Raw genomic sequence first — 22,527 nt, 5'->3', positions numbered from 1 at the left:
CGTAGACTCACACTGTCACTCATAGACTCACACTGTCACTCATAGACTCACGCTGTCACCCATAAACTCACACTGCCACCCATAGAATCACACTGTCACTCATAGACTCACACTGTCACTCGTAGACTCACACTGTCACTCATAGACTCACACTGTCACCCATAGAATCACACTGTCACCCATAGACTCACCCTGTCACTCATAGTCTCACACTGTCACTCATAGACTCACACTGTCACCCATAGACTCACACTGTCACTCATAGACTCACACTGTCACTCATAGACTCACACTGTCACCCATAGACTCACCCTGTCACTCATAGACTCACTCTGACACTCATAGACTCATACTGTCACTCATAGACTCACACTGTCACTCATAGACTCACACTGTCACTCATAGACTCAAACTCTCACCCATAGACTCACACTGTCACCCATAGACTCACACTGTCACTCATAGACTCACACTGTCACCCATAGACTCACACTGTCACTCATAGACTCACACTGTCACTCATAGACTCAAACTCTCACCCATAGACTCACACTGTCACCCATAGACTCACACTGTCACTCATAGACTCACACTGTCACCAATAGACTCACACTGACACTCATAGACTCACACTGTCACCCATAGACTCACACTGTCACTCATAGACTCACACTGTCACTCATAGACTCACACTGTCACTCATAGACTCACATTGTCACTCATAGACTCACACTGTCACTCATAGACTCACACTGTCACCCATAGACTCACACTGTCACTCATAGACTCACACACTGTCACCCATAGACTCATACTGTCACTCATAGACTCACACTGTCACTCATAGACTCACACTGTCACCCATAGACTCACACTGTCACGCATAGACTCACACTGTCACTCATAGACTCACACTGTCACTCATAGACTCACACTGTCACCCATAGACTCACACTGACACTCATAGACTCACACTGTCACCCATAGACTCACACTGTCACTCATAGACTCACACTGTCACTTATAGACTCACACTGTCACTCATAGACTCACACTCTCACTCATAGACTCACACTGTCACCCATAGACTCACACTGTCACTCATAGACTCACACACTGTCACCCATAGACTCATACTGTCACTCATAGACTCACACTGTCACTCATAGACTCACACTGTCACTCATAGACTCACACACTGTCACCCATAGACTCATACTGTCACTCATAGACTCACACTGTCACTCATAGACTCATACTGTCACTCATAGACTCACACACTGTCACCCATAGACTCATACTGTCACTCATAGACTCACACTGTCACTCATAGACTCACACTGTCACTCATAGACTCACACTGTCACCCATAGACTCACACTGTCACTCATAGACTCACACTGTCACTCATAGACTCACACTGTCACTCATAGACTCACACTGTCACCCATAGACTCACACTGTCACCCATAGACTCACACTGTCACCCATAGACTCACACTGTCACTCATAGACTCACACTGTCACTCATAGACTCACACTGTCACTCATAGACTCACACTGTCACTCATAGACTCACACTGTCACTCATAGACTCACACTGTCACCCATAGACTCACACTGTCACCCATAGACTCACACTGACACTCATAGACTCACACTGTCACTCATAGACTCACACTGTCACCCATAGCCTCACACTGACACCCATAGACTCACACTGTCACTCATAGACTCACACTGTCACTCATAGACTCACACTATCACCCATAGACTCACACTGACACCCATAGACTCACACTGTCACTCATAGACTCACACTGTCACTCATAGACTCACACTGTCACCCATAGACTCACACTGTCACCCATAGACTCACACTGTCACTCATAGACTCACACTGTCACTCATAGACTCACACTGTCACCCATAGACTCACACTGACACTCATAGACTCACACTGACACCCATAGACTCACACTGACACCCATAGACTCACACTGTCACCCATAGACTCACACTGTCACCCATAGTCTCATACTGTCACTCATAGACTCACACTGTCACCCATAGACTCACACTGTCACCCATAGACTCACACTGTCACCCATAGACTCACACTGTCACTCATATACTCAGACTGTCACCCATAGACTCACACTGTCACCCATAGACTCACACTGTCACGCATAGACTCACACTGTCACTCATAGACTCACACTGTCACTCATAGACTCACACTGTCACTCATAGACTCACACTGTCAATCATAGACTCACACTGTCACCCATAGACTCACACTGTCAATCATAGACTCACACTGTCACTCATAGACTCACACTGACACTCATAGACTCAACACTGTCACCCATAGACTCACACTGTCACTCATAGACTCACACTGTCACCCATAGACTCAAACTGTCACTCATAGACTCACACTGTCACTCATAGACTCACACTGTCAATCATAGACTCACACTGTCACTCATAGACTCACACTGTCACTCATAGACTCACACACTGTCACCCATAGACTCACTCTGTCACTCATAGACTCACACTGTCACTCATACACTCACACTCTCACCCACTCACCCAGTCACCCACTCACTCACCCAGCCACCCACTCACTCACCCAACCACCCACCCACTCACTCACCCAGCCACCCACTCACTCACCCAGTCACCCACTCACTCACTCACCCACTCACTCACCCAGCCACCCACTCACTCACCCAGCCACCCACACACCCACTCACTCACCCACTCACTCACCCAGTCACCCACCCACTCACTCACCCACCCACACCACAGTAGGCACTATGCCTAAGGCCTACGAGAGGAAATCAAATGGCTGACCATGTTGTTTTTCGTTTGCCTGATAACAAAAATGTAACCAAGATATCATCTCCAAATATTTTTCGGCTAACCTAGGTTCGTTTTTCTTTCTCCTCTTGCAAATAATTTCAAACGAAATCCGCTTATCCCCGTCGCACCACACGTGCCAGCACTCTCCCGCGTGTCGCGTTGGCGGCACAACAGACTGGGATAATAATGACACGTTGGCAGTGGTAACGAGGTCTTGGGGGCCTGGACCCAGACTCCGCGTGAGAAGCCAGCGGAGTGACGGCGGCGGTGACACGGGGCAGCAGCCAGTCCCGACTTGTGGAAAGTTATCACCGAAGGTCCTGCAGAACCAGAAGTGCCGAGGGACTACGAGAATCCAAATCCACCACCATCTCACCACCATCAGCATTGACACCACCACCACCATCTCACCATCAGCATTGACACCACCATCACCACCATCTCACCATCACCATTGACACCACCATCAGCATTGACACCACCACCACCATCTCACCATCAGCATTGACACCACCACCATCTCACCATCAGCATTGACACCACCACCACCATCTCACCATCAGCATTAACACCACCACCACCACCATCAGCATTGACACCACCATCACCACCATCTCACCATCACCATTGACACCACCATCAGCATTGACACCACCACCACCATCTCACCATCAGCATTGACACCACCACCACCATCACCACCATCTCACCACCTCCATCTCACCACCATCAGCATTGACACCACCACCACCATCTCACCATCAGCATTGACACCACCATCACCACCATCTCACCATCACCATTGACACCACCACCACCATCTCATCATCAGCATTGACACCACCACCACCATCTCATCATCAGCATTGACACCACCATCACCACCATCTCACCATCACCATTGACACCACCATCAGCATTGACACCACCACCACCATCTCACCATCAGCATTGACACCACCACCACCATCACCACCATCTCACCATCACCATTGACACCACCATCAGCATTGACACCACCACCACCACCATCTCACCATCAGCATTAACACCACCACCACCACCACCATCTCACCATCAGCAATAACACCACCACCACCATCTCACCATCAGTAATAACACCACCACCACCACCATCTCACCATCAGCAATAACACCACCACCACTATCTCACCATCAGTATTAACACCACCACCACCACCATCTCACCATCAGCATTAACACCACCACCTCTCCCACCACCACCATCTCATCATCAGCATTGACACCACCACCACCATCTCATCATCAGCATTGTCACCACCACCACCACCATCTCATTATCAGCATTGACACCACCACCATCTCATCATCAGCATTGACACCACCACCACCATCTCATCATCAGAATTAACACCACCACCACCACCATCTCATCATCAGCATTGACACCACCATCAGCATTGACACCACCACCATCTCATCATCAGCATTGACACCACCACCACCATCTCATCATCAGAATTAACACCACCACCACCACCATCTCATCATCAGCATTGACACCACCACCACCATCTTCAGCATTAACACCACCACCACCACCACCATCTCACCATCAGCATTAACACCACCACCACCACCATCTCACCATCTGCATTAACACCACCACCACCATCATCAGCATTAACACCAGCACCACCACCATCTCACCAGCATTAACACCACCACCATCACCATCTCACCATCAGCATTAACACCACCACCATCTCACCATCAGCATTAACACCACCACCTTCATCTCACCATCACCATCTTCACCATAATCACCACCCTCTTCATTACATCGCCATCATCATCATCATCATCACCACCACCAACGTTACAATCATCACCGTCACCATCATCACTCCCACCATCACGTCCACCACCACCACCATCATCAATAACTCCGATGAGCGTGGTTGGCTACGTACGGTGCGAAAGAAGTGCAGCATGAATACATCGTCATCTCCACCATTACCACCACCATCATCTCTTCCACCACCACCATCACCACCACCACCACCACTGTCACAACAATCTCCACCACCATCACCACCACCATCATCTCTTCCACCACCATCACCACCACCACCACCACTGTCACAACAATCTCCACCACCATCTCCACCACCACCATCTCCACCACCACCAACTCCACCACCACTGTCACAACAATCTCCACCACCATCTCCACCACCACCACCACCACCACCACCACCACCACCAACTCCACCACCACTGTCACAGCAATCTCCACCACCATCTTCCCTCGCTGGCGCCGTCTCTGGGCCTCATGCTGTGCTCTGGGGATCGCTCTGCGATTCCAGTTGGTGCTTTGTCCGACCAGATCGCACCCGAATCGTACCGGGCACCGGACCGGATCGGATTGTACCGAGGCCCAGACCGGGTCGCACCAGGAACCAGACCGGATTGGACTGGGAGCCGGACTGGATCACACCGGGCACTGTAACGGATCCTACTGGAGACTGGATTGTGCCGGGGACCAGATCGGATTACACCGGGAACTGGGCCGGATTCTACCAGGGACCGGACTGGATTTGATCGCACCGGGACGAGAGCGGATCGCACGCCAGACCGGACCGGATCACACTGGTGACCCGACAGAATAGCACTGGGCACGAGACCGGATCGCACCAGGGTAGAGACCGGATTGTATCCAGCGACTGGACCGGATTGGATTTCACCATACCAGGGATCAGATCGGACCTGTTCGGATTTTACCACGGACCGGATTGGATTGCACCGGGCACTGGATCTGATTGGAGAGAGCAGAGAGTCGCACCCAGGATCGGATGGACTCGAGCTGGTTTGGAGATATTGGACCAGAAATTCGGATCGGAGAGGATTTGCCGAATCGGAGACGGTTTTCCATGCCAGATGGTCGCCCGACTCGTAGCATGGCCAACCAACCAGTCACCCGGATGTCCAGTGATCCAGTTAGTCACCGGGCTAGTCACCCTCCCGGACAGTAGCCCGTCCAATTTGTCACTCACCCACCTAGTCATCTAGCCAACCACCCGCCCAGCTAGTCACACATTTAGTCATCGACTAAGTCACCCACCCAGCCAGTTATACGTTGAGTCATCCATTTAATGACCCAGCCACTTAGTCACCCATTTAATCGTCTGCTTGGCCACCCGCCGGCATTAACCCAGCTAGTCACCCACCAGCCATTGCCATGGTTAAGTCACCCAGTTAGCCAACTCCCAACCGAGTCACCCACCCAAGCTAGTCGCCCGGCGAGTCGCCCTGCGAACGGGCGGAGCGGCGGCGCTGGAGAATTGGCACGCGGTGGTGCCGGTCGGCAGTGCCGGGGGGGGGGGGGGGGGGCAGTCACCGGGCGGTGGCGCCGATCCTTGGTGAGAAGCCGGGGAGAGCCGCGGGCAGCGCATTCTGCAACTCGGAACGATCCGCCCGTCGCTCCGGAAGATCGGTTTCGTCCCCCCCCCCACCCCCGTGAGCTGGTGGTGTGGGCAAGGCTGAGAGAGCGGCGGTAGCAGCGGCGGCCAGCAGCTGGGCTCCACCACCACCACCACTGCCGCCATGTCCGAGTTGCTGCTGGGTTGAGGTGGGTCAAGAGAGAGTTGGCGAGTAGCAGGGACATCGCCACTTAGAAGGATGACCACCCACTGCCATGATCATCGTTGTCGTCGTCATCATCATCAACATCATCGGCATCATCATCGTCGTCGTCTTCATCAACATCATCATCGTTGTCATCAACATCGTCATCGTCGTCGTCATCATCATCGTCGTCGTCATCATCATCGTCATCATCATCAACATGATCGTCATCGTTATCATCATCATCGTCTTCATCAACATCGTTGTCGTCATCATCATCATCGTCATTATTTGTATTATCATCGTTTCCACTTTGAAGAATAACCATCCAACACCTCCATCGTCATCGTCAACAATATTAGTGGACGTCAAGTAATATTCCGCACCTCTGATTGGTGCGGTTGGCTACGTACGGTGCAAAAGAAGTTCAACGTACACACACAAATAACGTAACAGTATTCATCTAGGAGATCGTAAGGAGCCATCGACTAATTGCCGATGCTTTTGGAATAAGCTGCAGTAGGACTATTCAGTAGGACTATTCAGTAGGACTACCCAGTAGGATTACCCAGTAGGATTACCCAGTAGGATTACTCAGTAGATTTACTCAGTAGGATTACCCAGTAGGATTACTCAGTAGGATTACTCAGTAGGACTACCCAGTAGGACTATCTGTTAGGACTATCTGGAGGGTACCTAATGCCCATGCAAGATTCTCTCAGCTGGAAGAGAATTGCCAACTTGTGTGGTGTGTGTGGTGTGTGTGTGCGTGTGGTGTGTGTGTGTGTGGTTCGTGTGTGGTGTGTGTGGTGTGTGTGGTGTGTGTGTGCGTGTGGTGTGTGTGTGTGCGTGTGGTGTGTGTGTGTGGTTCGTGTGTGGTGTGTGTGGTGTGTGTGGTTCGTGTGTGGTGTGTGTGGTGTGTATGTGCGTGTGGTGTGTGTGTGTGGTGTGTGTGGTGTGTGTGGTGTGTGGGTGGTGTTTGTGGTGTGTGGATTTCCACCAGCAGGTCTGGTCCATGTAGGAATGAGAGGCGCGTGAGGACCGCTGGACTTCTGGAGGTTGTTGTGGAGTCCCAGCAGAGATCCTCTTGAGGAACCCCAAAGGCCTTAGTGGTGATGCTGCTGCTGCTGAACAATGCTCAGACTATGAAAGGTTGCTACTAAGGGACCTGTCGACTCACAGAGAACCTGTGGACCTGCTTGAGTGACCAGTTGGGTCACAGCCCACGAGACCTGTGGACTGCCAGAGAACCTGTGGACCCGCTGGAGTGAGGGTCGGGTCACAGTCCACGAGAGCTGTGGACTCTCTATGAGACTCTCACCCCTCCAAGTCTGCCGTGAGAGTGCCCGCGATGTCTCCTCGCTGTGCCTGCTGCCTTCTCCTGTCCGCAACCATCTCTGCCATCATCTTCTGTATCGGCCTCCGTCTCCTGCGAGAAGGTGAGGGTTACACCACGTCACCCTGACAGTGGCGATGGTGATGATGTTGATGATGCTCCTGATGGTGCTGACGGTAGTGGTGATGTTGATAATGCTCGTGATGTTGCTGTTGGTGGTGTAGAGAAGTTCCCACGGACGTACTCGGAGACGGAGGTAAGTTAAGGGCTTCCGCCAGGGTTTATTAAAGCTGTTACAATATTACACAGCAGGGTACACAACTCCCAGGGGCTAGGGGTCCTACTCTGAGTCCGGGTCCCTGCCGGCTAGCTCCGGTCTCTCTCTCTCGTGTCGGATCGTGGACTCTGCCGACTCCACCGAGCGGAGAGAGAAGCACCTCTACGGCTACCACCGGCTTCTCCCCAGACTCACCACTCGATCCCTCTCTCTACCCCTGGTTCCCTCTTCACCCTGCTTACTCTACCCGTTCCCACAGTGACCCCGCTTACGTCACGGGGTCTCCCTTAAGTACCCTAGGAGACGTGACGTCATCGCACTGAACGGCACACCTGACGTCACGTCCCCATTTTACTCCTCTACAGTGGTATGGTGGTGATGTTGATGATCTTGATGATGCTTGTGATGATGTTAACGGTGGTGATGATGATGTTGATAATGCTTGTGATAGTGCTGATGGTATTGATGGTGCTGATGCTGATGATGCTCGTGATGGTGGTGATGGTAGTGATGGTGATCATGTTGATGATGCTCGTGATGGTAGTGATGGTGATGATGTTGATGATGTTCGTGATGGTGCTGACGGTGGTGATGGTGTATGATGTTTTTGATGGTGGTGTTGATGTAGATGGTGGTGGTGTTGGTGTTGTTGATGGTGGTGTTGATGTAGATGGTGGTGTTGTTGATGTAGATGGTGGTGTTGTTGTAGATGTTGTTGATGGTGGTGTTGTTGATGTAGATAGTGTTGGTATTGTTGATGTTGTTGATGGTGGTGGTGTTGATGTAGATGGTGGTGTTGTTGATGTAGATGGTGGTGTTGTTGATGTTGTTGATGGTGGTGTTGTTGATGTAGATAGTGCTGGAGTTGTTGACGGTGTTGATGGTGGTTGTGCTGATGTAGATGGTGGTGTTGTTGATGTTGTTGATGGTGGTCTTGTTGATGTAGATGGTGGTGTTGGTGTTGTTGATGTTGTTGATGTTGATGGTGTTGTTGATTTTGATGGTGGTGGTGTTGCTGTAGATGGTGGTGGTGTTGTTTACGATGGTGTTGGTGTTGTTGTAGATGGTGGTGGTGTTGTTGACGATGGTGGTGGTGGTGTTGTTGACGATGGTGGTGGTGTTGTTGTAGATGGTGGTGGTGTTGTTGACGATGGTGGTGGTGTTGTTGACGACGGTGGTGGTGTTGTTGACGATGGTGGTGGTGTTGTTGACGATGGTGGTGGTGTTGTTGACGACGTTGGTGGTGTTGTTGACGATGGTGGTGGTGTTGTTGACGATGGTGGTGGTGTTGTTGACGATGGTGGTGGTGTTGATGTAGATGGTGGTGGTGTTGTTGACGATGGTGGTGGTGTTGTTGACGATGGTGGCGATGGTGGTGGTGGTTGCAGGCCAGCTGGCGGTGGGCACGTGCGAGGTGGTGACGCTGTCGCACGAGGAGGTGGAGTCGCGCCGCGCCGTCTCCACGCAGACGGCGCGCTGCGCTTGCCGCCGGGGACAGGTGGCAGGCACCACGCTGGGGCAGCCGGCATGCGTGGACGGTGAGGCACGGCAAGGGGGGGGGGGGGGCACTAGGGAGACACGGGGAGACACGGGGGGGGGGGGGGGACACGCGGACAGGGAAGGACATGGGGAGACGGGGGACACGGGGAGACACTCCACAGGGACACACATGGGGGACAGACACGGCGACATGGTGACACGGCAGGAGACACGGGGAGGACACGGTGACACGGTGAGACAGGGGGAGACGCACGCAGACACACAGCTCACATTGACCCTTAACCCCTATCCGTGCCCTTGCTCCAGATTGAAACCTTCAAAGTGAGCCCAGTCCCCAATACTCTGACCCCATTACTCCATCCCCACGTGAACCTGTGACCCTGTCCTCCCGTGATCCCACCCCCCGTGACCCCCCCCCCCTGTGACCCCATTACCCCACCCCCACATGACCCCATCCCCCCCGGGGTGCCCCCCCCCCCCCCGCGGTGCCCACCCCCCAGCCCACGTGGTGCGCGTGCGTGCGTGGTGCGAGATGCGGCCGTGCGTGGCGGGAGAGCAGTGCCGCCCGCTGCGAGGCCGTGCCGGCTGGACCTGCAGCCGGCCTGGAGGGCGCCTCAAGACCACCACGGTGATGCCACCACCGCAACCACACGCAACCATGGCAACCACCACAACCAACGCACCCACCGCAACCGCTGCTGCAACCACCACCACCAAAACACCGAACACCACCAACACCACCACTGCAACCACCAACACAACCACTGCAACGACCACCATGAACGCAACCACCACCAACACCACCCCGTGTCTTTGCGTCTCTCGTGTCTAACCTCATGTCTCTGTGTATTACCTCGTGTCTCTGTGTCTCTGTGTGTCTAACCCTGTGTCTCTGTGTCTTAGGTGTCGTGACCTCGTGCGCCGGCACCACAGCACCTGCATGAGGAGCTCCGCGCCTCTCGCCAACCCGGTCGCCTCTGTCTGACGGCCGGCAGCCGCCCTCGACGTCGTTTCCATGGCGACCCGAGCGCCGGTCCAGGGAAGACGAAGGCAGCAGCGGTGACGATGATGACGACGACGATGATGATGATGATGAAGACCCCGAGGAGGATGGTGGAGGGTGGTGGTGGAGGATGTTGGTGCGATGTCATCGTCAACGGCATGGACGAGCAACTCAGAACCCACCACGCCTGTTGCCACGGCGATGATGGTGGCGATGATGGTGGCGATGATGGTGACGATGATGAGGATGGTGGAGGTTGTTGGAGGATGTTGGTTCGATGTCATCGTCAACGTCATGGACGAGCAACTCAGAACCCACCACGCCTGTTGCCAGGGCGATGGTGATGATGGCGATGATGGCGATGATGGCGATGATGATGGGGGTGATGGGGGTGATGGGGGTGATGATGATGGGGGTGAAGGGGGTGATGGGGGTGATGGGGGTGATGATGATGGGGGTGATGGGGGTGATGATGATGGCGATGATGATGCGGGTGATGATGGCGATGATGATGGGGGTGATGGGGGTGATGATGATGGGGGTGAAGGGGGTGATGGGGGTGATGATGATGGGGGTGATGATGGCGATGATGATGGGGGTGATGGGGGTGATGATGATGGGGGTGATGGGGTTGATGATGATGGGGGTGATGGGGGTGATGATGATGGGGGTGATGGGGGTGATGATGATGGGGGTGATGGGGGTGATGATGATGGGGGTGATGGGGGTGATGATGAAGGGGGTGATGGGTAAAGGTGCTAAGCTGGCGCCAAAAATGGAAGGGTTCATAATGGACGTGCCGCAAATTCACAGAGACCCACAGACTCACACAGAGACCCATAGACTCACACAGAGACCCACAGACTCACACAGAGACCCATAGACTCACACAGAGACCTATAGACTCACACAGAGACCCATAGACTTACACAGAGACCCATAGACTCACACAGAGACCTATAGACTCACACAGAGACCCATAGACTCACACAGAGACCAATAGACTCACACAGAGACCCACAGACTCACACAGAGACCTATAGACTCACACAGAGACCCATAGACGCACACAGAGACCCACAGACTCACACAGAGACCCATAGACTCACACAGAGGCCCACAGACTCACACAGAGACCCATAGACTCACACAGTGACCCACAGACTCACACAGAGACCCATAGACTCACACAGAGACCCATAGACTCACACAGTGACCCACAGACTCACACAGTGACCCATAGACTCACAGAGACCCACAGACTCACACAGAGACCCATAGACTCACACAGAGACCCACAGACTCACACAGAGACCCATAGACTCACACAGTGACCCACAGACTCACACAGTGACCCATAGACTCACACAGAGACCCATAGACTCGCAGAGACCCATAGACTCACACAGAGACCCATAGACTCGCATAGAGACCCATAGACTCACACAGAGACCCACAGACTAACACAGAGACCCATAGACTCACACAGAGACCCATAGACTCACACAGAGACCCATAGACTCACACAGAGACCCATAGACTCACACAGAGACCCATAGACTCACACAGAGACCCATAGACTCACACAGAGACCCATAGACTCACACAGAGACGCACAGACTCGCACGGAGACCCATAGAGTCGCATAGAGACCCATAGACTCGCACGGAGACCCACAGACTCACACACAGAGACCCACAGACTCGCACAGGGACCCACAGACTCGCACGGAGACCCACAGACTCACACACAGAGACCCACAGACTCGCACAGAGACCCACAGACTCGCACGTAGACCCACAGACTCACACACAGAGACCCACAGACTCGCACAGAGACCCACAGACTCGCACAGAGACCCATAGACTCACACACAGAGACCCACAGACTCACACACAGAGACCCACATTGTGAACTCGCTGGGAGAGCGTGAGGGTGAGAGAGAGACACCCAGACCCATGAATCGAACCCAGCTATACCAGCCCAGCGGCTCTGGTACGGCCAATGTGAACCTTTTGAGCGTTTACGAGACAGAGAGAAAGAGGGAGGAGATGCCCTCGCACGGGAGTTGAACCCAGGAGCTCTGGAGTGGGGGGGGGGGTCAGTGCCCAGAGCCTGCCTGGAGCCTCACGTCTCCATCCTTCCGGGTTGGCGCGGCTCTATCGACCCAGCAAACAGAGACCCATAGACTCATCACACAGAGACCCATAAACTCACTACACAGAGATCCATAGACTCACTACACAGAGACCAATTGACTCATCACATAAATACCTATAGACTCACTACACAGAGACCCATAGACTCACTACACAGAGACCCACAGACTCATCACTCAGAGACCCATAGACTTATCACACAGATACCCATCGACTCACTACACAGAGACCCATAGAATCATCACACAGAGACCCATAGACTCATCACACAGAGACCCATTGAATCATCACACAGAGACCCATAGACTCACTACACAGAGACACATAGACTCATCACACAGAGAACCATAGACTCACTACACAGAGACCAATTGACTCATCACATAAATACCTATAGACTCACTACACAGAGACCCATAGACTCACTACACAGAGACCCATAGACTCATCACTCAGAGACCCACAGACTCATCACTCAGAGACCCATAGACTTATCACACAGAGACCCATCGACTCACTACACAGAGACCCATAGAATCATCACACAGAGACCCATAGACTCATCACACAGAGACCCATTGAATCATCACACAGAGACCCATAGACTCACTACACAGAGACACATAGACTCATCACACAGAGAACCATAGACTCACTACACAGAGACCCATAGACTCACTACACAGAGACCCACAGATTCATCACTCAGATACCCATAGACTCCCACAGAGACCCATTGACTCACTACACAGAGACCCATAGATTAATCATTCAGATACCTATAGACTCACGACACAGAGACCCATAGATTCACTCAGAGATCCATTGACTCGTCATTCAGAGACACACAGACTCATCATACAGATACCCATAGACTCATCACACAGAGACCCATAGACTTATCACTTAGAGACTCATCACTCAGAGACCCATAGACTAATAACTCAGAGACCCATAGACTGATCACACAGAGACATATAGACTCACACAGAGACCCACAGACTCACATAGAGACTCACACAGAGGCCCACTGATTCACACAGAGACTCACACAGAGACCCACAGACACATACAGAGACCCACAGACTCACACAGAGACCCACAGACTCACACAGAGACCCACAGACTCACACAGAGACCCACAGAGTCACACAGAGACCCACAAGCTCACACAGAGACCCACAGACTCACATAGAGACCCACCGATTCACACAGAGACCCACACACTCACACAGAGACCCATAGTCTCACACAGAGACCCACAGACTTACACAGAGACCCACATACTCACACCGAGAACCACAGACTCACACAGGGACCCACATACTCACACAGAGACGTATCTGGTGAACTGCGAAGGAATACAGAACGAGAGTGGGAGAGAAGCACAGCAGAGCACGTGGTGTGCATGGGAAAGGGCTCATGGCCGTGTCTCTCTGTGAGTCTCTCTGTGTCTCTCTGTTAGTCTCTCTGTGTCTCTCTGTGTGAGTCTCTGTGTCTCTCTGTGTGTCTCTGCGTGAGTCTCTCTGTGTTAGTCTCTCTGTCTCTCTGTGTGTGTCTCTCTGTGTCTCTCTGTGTGAGTCTCTCTGTGTGAGTCTCTCTGTGTCTCTCTGTGTTAGTCTCTCTCTGCCTCTCTGTGTCTCTGTGTGTCTCTGTGTGAGTCTCTTTGTGTTAGTCTTTCTGTGTCTCTCTGTCTCTCTGTGTGTGTCTCTCTGTGTATCTCTGTGTGTGTCTCTCTGTGTGTGTCTCTGTGTGTGTCTCTCTGTGTCTCTCTGTGAGTCTATCTGTGTGAGTCTCTCTGTGTTAGTCTCTCTGTGTCTCTCTGTGTTAGTCTCTTTGTGTCTCTCTGTGTGAGTCTCTGTGTCTCTCTGTGTCTCTGTGTGAGTCTCTCTGTGTGTGTCTCTGTGTGAGTCTGTGTGTGTGTTTCTGTGTGAGTTTCTCTGTGTATGTCTCTCTGTGTGAGTCTGTGTCTCTGTGTGTCTCCCTGTGTGTTTCTCTGTGTGAGTCTCTCTGTGTCTCTCTGTGTGAGTCTCTCCATGTGAGTCTCTCTGTGTCTCTCTGTGTGAGTCTCTGTGTGTGTGTGTGTCTGTGTGTTGTGTCTCTGTGTGTGTCTCTCTGTGTGTGTCTCTCTGTGTGAGTCTCTCTGTGTCTCTCTGTGTGAGTCTCTCCGTGTGAGTCTCTCTGTGTCTCTCTGTGTGAGTCTCTGTGTGTGTGTGTCTCTGTGTGTGTCTCTCTCTGTGTGTCTCTCTGTGGGAGTCTCTCTGTGTGTCTCTCTGTGTGTGTCTCTGTGTGTGTCTCTCTGCGTCTCTCTTTGTGTCTCTGTGTGTCTCTGTGTGTGTCTCTGTGTGAGTCTCTCTGTATCTCTGTGTGTGTCTCTGTGTGTGTGTCACTGTGTGTGTCTCTGTGTGAGTCTCTCTGTGTCTGTGTGAGTCTCTCTGTGTCTCTCTGTGTCTCTGTGTGTGTCTGTGTCTCTGTGTGAGTCTCTCTGTGTCTCCCTGTGTGTGTGTCTTTGTGTGTATCCCTGTGTGTGTCTCTGTGTGTCTCTGTGTGTCGCCCTGTGTGTGTGTCTTTGTGTGTCTCCCTGTGTGTATCTCTCTGTGTCTCTCTGTGTCTGTGTCTCTGTGTGTCTCTGTGTGTGTCTCTCTCTGTGTCTATGTGTGTCTCTGTGTGTGTCTGTGTGTCTCTGTGTCTCTCTGTGTCTCTCTGTGTTAGTCTCTCTGTGTTACTCTGTGTCTCTCTGTGTGAGTCTCTCTGTGTGAGTCTCTCTGTGTCTCTCTGTGTCTCTCTGTGTGTGTCTCTCTGTGTTAGTCTCTGTGTCTCTCTGTGTGAGTCTCTCTGTGTCTCTCTGTGTCTCTGTGTGTGTCTGTGTCTCTGTGTGAGTCTCTCTGTGTCTCCCTGTGTGTGTGTCTTTGTGTGTATCCCTGTGTGTGTCTCTGTGTGTCTCTGTGTGTCGCCCTGTGTGTGTGTCTTTGTGTGTCTCCCTGTGTGTATCTCTCTGTGTCTCTCTGTGTCTGTGTCTCTGTGTGTCTCTGTGTGTGTCTCTCTCTGTGTCTATGTGTGTCTCTGTGTGTGTCTGTGTGTCTCTGTGTCTCTCTGTGTCTCTCTGTGTTAGTCTCTCTGTGTTACTCTGTGTCTCTCTGTGTGTGTCTCTCTGTGTGAGTCTCTCTGTGTGAGTCTCTCTGTGTCTCTCTGTGTCTCTCTGTGTGTGTCTCTCTGTGTTAGTCTCTGTGTCTCTCTGTGTGAGTCTCTCTGTGTCTCTCTGTGTCTCTCTGTGTGAGTCTCTCTGTGTCTCTCTGTGTGTCTCTTTGTGTCTCTCTGTGTCTCTCTGTGTGAGTCTCTCTGTGTCTCTGTGTCTCTCTGTGTTAGTCTCTCTGTGTGTGTCTCTCTGTGTCTCTACATGTCTCTGTGTGAGTCTATCTGTGTCTCTCTGTGTGAGTCTCTGTGTGTCTGTGTGTGTGTCTCTGTGTCTCTGTGTGTGTCTCTGTGTGTCTCTGTGTGTGTCTCTGTGTCTCTGTGCGCGAATGCACGACCCGTGGCCGCGTCGGTGTCCAGTTTGATTTTCACGATATTTCCTTATAAATAATATTAATGATTGCTATTGTAGTTGTCGTGGTTATGATTATTATTACTTTTACATTCACATCACTGCTTAAGTGTCTCCTTCACTCAACACGTACATGGCCTGGCACCTCAAACATTCCTAGGGCCCCCCCCAGTGGCAGCTCTCTCTGTGCGTCAGTCTACTGACAGTAGGGGTGGTGATGACTGCTGCTGCTGATGCTGCTGCTGTGGTCTAGCCTAGGGTCACCCCCAGTGGCAGCTCTCTCTGTGCGTCAGTCTACTGACAGTAGGGGTGGTGATGACTGCTGCTGTGGTCTAGCCTAGGGTCACCCCCAGTGGCAGCTGCGACGAGTGGGGAAGGCGCCACTGCTGGGCAAACGTCGCTTAGGACGGGCGGTTGACTACAGAATGGTCGACTCGAGCAGGGTGGACTAGAGGTGGACTCGAGTGCTACTGCTGCTGGGACTCCCTCGCCTGGTCTGCAGGAGGTCGCGGGTTCCAAGCCGCCCCTGACGCCTGCTGCTCTCTGTGTGGAGTCTGTGTGGAGTCTGCGTGTCTCTCTCTGTGTGGAGTCTGCGTGTCTCTCTCTGTGTGGAGTCTGCGTGTCTCTCTCTGTGTGGAGTCTGTGTGTCTCTCTCTGTGTTGAGTCTGTGTGTCTCTCTCTGTGTGGAGTCTGTGTGTCTCTCTCTGTGTGGAGTCTGTGTGTCTCTCTCTGTGTGGAGTCTGCGTGTCTCTCTCTGTGTGGAGTCTGCGTGTCTCTCTCTGTGTGGAGTCTGCGTGTCTCTCTCTGTTTAGAGTCTGTGTGTCTCTCTCTGTGTGGAGTCTGCGTGTCTCTCTCTGTGTGGAGTCTGTCTCTCTCTGTGTGGAGTCTGTGTGTCTCTCTCTGTGTGGAGTCTGCGTGTCTCTCTGTGTGTGGAGTCTGTCTCTCTCTGTGTGGAGTCTGTGTGTCTCTCTCTGTGTGGAGTCTGCGTGTCTCTCTCTGTGTGGAGTCTGTCTCTCTCTGTGTGGAGTCTGTGTCTCTCTCTGTGTGGAGTCTGCGGTGTGTCTCTCTCTCTGTGTGGAGTCTGTGTGTCTCTCTCTCTGTGTGGAGTCTGCGTGTCTCTCTCTGTGTGGAGTCTGCGTGTCTCTCTCTGTGTGGAGTCTGCGGTGTCTCTCTCTGTGTGGAGTCTGCGTGTCTCTCTCTGTGTGGAGTCTGCGTGTCTCTCTCTGTGTGGAGTCTGCGTGTCTCTCTCTGTGTGGAGTCTGCGGTGTCTCTCTCTGTGTGGAGTCTGCGTGTCTCTCTCTGTGTGGAGTCTGCGGTGCGTCTCTCTCTGTGTGTATTTTGTCTCCGGGTCCTCCGGGTTTCCCCTCCACATTTAGAATCGACGTCGCCACACGCGTTTAGAGCGTTTGGCTGCTGCTACACATTGCCACGTGATAAGCCACTTCGTCATTTGTGGCGGCCAGGTCACTTCTGAAGAAAAAACTACGACAGGTCAGAGGGGCCTTGCCTGGCGAAACAAAGAGAGATCTTTGTGTGTCTGTGTGTGTGTGTCTGTGTGTGTGTGTTTGTGTGTGTCTGTGTGTGTCTGTCTGTGTGTGTGTCTGTGTGTGTCTGTGTGTGTTTGTGTGTGTCTGTGTGTGTGTGTATGTGTGTGTTTGTGTGTGTCTGTGTGTCTGTGTGTGTGTGTCTGTGTGTGTCTGTGTGTGTCTGTGTGTATGTGTCTGTGTGTGTTTGTGTGTTTAACAGTTGCATGTTGTCTCAAAAGGACAACGCGTGCATCGCTCATGTTTCACGAGACGCAAATGACAGCGAACCCCCGTGTAGCCTTGGCAGGCTGCAGGGGCAAGTGCTGTGAGCGAGCGGCAACTATGAAGGCCGGCACGGCACACGAGGGGGTGGGTGAGCCAGCACTACGCCCGGCCGCCTTTGTCTCCCCAGTGGCGATGTTTTTACACCGCACTAAAACTCATTTTAGGCTGAGTCGACATAGAGGAGGCCCAGGACTGCTTCAGATATTCGCCACTGGTGATGGCGTGAGCGGGAATCGAAGCACAGACACACAAAGACAAACACAGGGACATACAACAACAACCGCCATTCGCCACGAAGTGGTGGTGACGTCACCACGACGCTTGTGCCAGGCCATGTGCACCTTGAGGCCACACACAGACACACACACAGATACACACAGACACACACAGACACACACACAGACACACAGAGACAAACACACACACACAGACAGACACAGACACACAGACACACACAGACACACACACAGACACACACACAGACACACAGACACACACACAGATACACACAGACACACACACAGACACACACACACAGACACACACAGACACACACACACAGACACACACACAGACACACACAGACACACACACACAGACACACACACAGACACACACACAGACGGACAGCAATCAGGTTGCTTGCAACCAACTCGCAACCGGTGGCTGAGTCGTCCGCACAATAATTGACGAAGTTGCCGAGCAGAGCAACTCAGAGGGGAGGGCAATAGGGGGGGGTCAATAGGGGGGGGGGGTCAATAGGGAGGTGAAAGGGGTTGGGGGGGGGCGTGTCGCTCGCTGCTGCCCCCGGGGCGTCGGACAATGCGACACGCGGAGCGAGGCGCCAGAAGTGGAGAGAGACACACACAGAGAGAGACACACACAGAGAGACACACAGAGAGAGACACACACACAGAAACACACAGCGAGACACACACAGAGAGAGACACACATAGAGACACACACAGAGAGAGACACACATAGAGACACACACAGAGAGAGACACACAGAGACACACACAGAGAGAGACACACAGAGACACACACAGAGACATACAGAGACACACACAGAGACATACAGAGACACACACAGAGAGACACACACAGAGACACAGAGAGAGAGACACACACAGAGAGACACACAGAGAGAGACAGACACAGAGAGAGAGACACACACAGAGAGAGACACACACACGCAGCGAGAGACACACAGAGAGAGACACACAGAGACTCACATAGAGAGACACACACAGAGAGAGACTCACACAGAGACACACTCACAGAGATAGAGACACACAGAGACACACACACACACAGATAGAGACACACAGAGACACACACACAGGGATAGAGACACAGAGAGAGCTAAAAGGGGAGATGGGAGAGAGAGCGACACGCGGGCGACTGCGCCAGGGGGCGTGGCTCCTGGGAGTCCACACAACCCCCTCCGGCGCCTGCTGCCGTCCACGCTCATGGCCCCATTGTCACCCACCAGCCCCATTGTCACCCACCAGCACCTGCACTGACAGCCCCCACCATCGTACCCCCCACTCCGCCAGCCCTCTCCCCACTCTCTCCCCGCCTGGAAACAAGAAGATGCTCGGTGTAGTCGGCACTTTGCTTCGTTCATCATTTCGTAATTTTTTTTAATGTAACCCCCCTCTCGCTCTCTCGCTCGCTCGCTCTCTCGCTCACTCTCTCGCTCACTCTCTCGTTCTGCACGCAGCCCTTCTCGCAGTCCAACGTCCTCCGACGGGTAGCTCATAACTGCATGCAGAGCTCCCCGTCATCTGCCACCGAGCACATGGCCTCCTCCATCGCTCCACTGCTCCTTGAAGGCCGGCACGGCGTGGGTCAGCCGCGCATGGCGGAACTCCAGCCCACACACCCTGGGGGCTCCGAGCAGAGCGCGCAAGATGTCCAGGCTGCTGGCCGGACGTTTCCCCTCCAGGCCCACCTTCCTCGCCCTGTATATGACGAGCTTGGCGTAGCCGACGAGCACGTTGACCAGCCCCTGAAGATGTTGGGGTCCGTCGCCTTTTTGATATCCAAAGATGAGGACCGTCGGGGAGAAGTGGAGGCTGAACTTTAGGAGTATGTTTCTCAGGACCTTGAACAACAAGTCCAGGCTCTTGCACTCCACGTATTGGTGCGCCACCGTCTCCACTTTACCGCAGAACCGGCACTCCGGGGACGTGTCGGTGAAGCGCGCCAGGGAGGCGTTGGTTGTGACGGTGCCGTGGGCGATGCTCCAGCTGAGGTCACCGATGCGGTTGTACGTCGGGCTGGAGTAGAGTTGCCTCCGTCTCTCTCCCTCCGTCTCCACACTCTCCCGCCCCTCTCCCTCCCTCTCTCCCCATCTCTCTCCACTCTCCCTCCACCGCTCTCCACTCTCCCTCCACTCTCCCTCCCTCTCTCCCCATCTCTCTCCACTCTCCCTCCACCGCTCTCCCCATCTCTCTCCACTCTCCCTCCATCTCTCCCCATCTCTCTCCACTCTCTCTCCACTCTCCCTCCACCGCTCTCCCCATCTCTCTCCACTCTCCCTCCTTCTCTCTCTCCCCATCTCTCTCCACTCTCCCTCCACAGCTCTCCACTCTCCCTCCACTCTCCCTCCCTCTCTCCCCATCTCTCTCCACTCTCCCTCCACTCTCTCTCCACTCTCCCTCCACTCTCTCTCCACCGCTCTCCCCCATCTCTCTCCACTCTCCCTCCACTCTCTCTCCCCATCTCTCTCCACTCTCTCTCCCCATCTCCCTCCACTCTCCCTCCACTCTCCCTCCACTGCTCTCCCCATCTCTCTCCACTCTCCCTCCACTCTCTCTCCACTCTCCCTCCACTCTCTCTCCACTCTCCCTCCACTCTCTCTCCACCGCTCTCCCCATCTCTCTCCACTCTCCCTCCACTCTCTCTCCCCATCTCTCTCCACTCTCTCTCCCCATCTCCCTCCACTCTCCCTCCACTCTCCCTCCACTGCTCTCCCCATCTCTCTCCACTCTCTCTCCACTCTCCCTCCACCGCTCTCCCCATCTCTCTCCACTCTCCCTCCACTCTCTTTCCCCATCTCTCTCCACTCTCTCTCCCCATCTCCCTCCACTCTCTCTCCATTCTCTCTCCACCGCTCTCCCCATCTCTCTCCACTCTCCCTCCACTCTCTCTCCCCATCTCTCCCGATCTCTCTCCACTCTCTTTCCACCGCTCTCCACGCTAATTACCGCGCCTCACGCGCTCCCTAATTGGATCCCTGCACGGCCTCGCACGCGTCAATTACACCTGACCCCCCCAGCCCCTCCCCCCAGCTCCTCCCCCCAGCCCCTCCCCCCACTCTCATTGATTCGCACAGCAGTGGTGATGGGGGAGGCGGTGATGGGGGACGGCGGTGATGTGTGCGGGGGTGATGGGGGCGGCGGTGATGTGTGCGGGGGTGATGGGGGCGGCGGTGATGTGTGCGGGGGTGATGGGGGCGGCGGTGATGTGTGCGGGGGTGATGGGGGGCGGCGGTGATGTGTGCGGGGGTGATGGGGGCGGCGGTGATGGGGGCGGCGGTGATGGGGGCGGCGGTGATGGGGCGGCGGTGATGGGGGCGGCGGTGATGGGGGCGGCGGTGATGGGGGCGGCGGTGATGGGGGCGGCGGTGATGGGGGCGGCGGTGATCGGGGCGGCGGTGATGGGGGCGGCGGTGATGGGGGCGGCGGTGATGGGGGCGGCGGTGATGGGGGCGGCACACTCTCTCTCTCACACTCTCACTCTCTCACCCTCACTCTCTCTCTCACTCTCACACTCTCTCTCACATGCACTCTCTCACACTCTTACTCTCTCTCACACTCTCTCTCACTCTCTCACTCTCTCACACGCTCTCTCTCACAACATGGACTCGGGCCTCCTGTTCTTGGATCAGGATAAGGCCTTCGACAGGGTGAGCCACGGGTAGCTGGCTCAACTCCTCACGTCGCTCGGCTTTGGCCCAGGCCTTCATCTCGCACGCCAGGTTCCCGTCCACGGGCCACATCCAGCCTCGTCAAGATAAACCAGCAGGCTCGGCGCCCCCTTCCCCGTGACGAGGGGGGTCAGACAGAGATGCCCCCTAGCGCGGCCGCTGTACGCCCCTGTCTATTGAGCCGCTCCTACGCCACCTGAGACAAAATCTGACCGGCCTCAAGGTCCCAGGACGTGAGAATGCGGCCGTCGGGCTCTCGGCCTACGCGGACGACGACACGAAGCGTCGCGGTCAATGGCGCGCGTGACGACGTCTCCGCACTCTGCCGGGCGGCGGCGGCGGCGTACGAGAGAGGGCCTCCTCCGCCAGGGTCGACTGGGCCAAGCGCGAGGCCCTCTGTGTGCTTGGGTCGCGGGGCGGCGTGCGTTCTGTGCTCTTCCCAGGGGGAGTCGGTTGGCAGGGTGACAGATAAAGTACCAGG

General features: G+C 54.0%; 1 protein-coding gene across 1 annotated transcript; it reads left to right on the top strand.

Moving 5' to 3' along the window:
* The first annotated feature begins 7,391 nt into the window (after nucleotides 1–7,391).
* Nucleotides 7,392–22,167, top strand: LOC144731699 (chemokine-like protein TAFA-5). Its single transcript, XM_078612876.1, has 4 exons — nucleotides 7,392–7,919; nucleotides 9,482–9,631; nucleotides 10,094–10,254; nucleotides 22,078–22,167. The coding sequence occupies exons 1-4, from the start codon at nucleotides 7,832–7,834 to the stop codon at nucleotides 22,165–22,167; spliced, it is 489 nt and encodes a 162-aa protein (XP_078469002.1). The 5' UTR covers nucleotides 7,392–7,831.
* The last annotated feature ends 360 nt before the right edge of the window (nucleotides 22,168–22,527 follow it).

The sequence above is a fragment of the Lampetra planeri genome, chromosome 40 (assembly GCF_965212315.1).
Source record: "Lampetra planeri chromosome 40, kcLamPlan1.2.h2, whole genome shotgun sequence".
Taxonomy (NCBI): Eukaryota; Metazoa; Chordata; class Hyperoartia; order Petromyzontiformes; family Petromyzontidae; genus Lampetra; species Lampetra planeri.
This window is presented reverse-complemented; position numbering and strand designations above follow the sequence as displayed.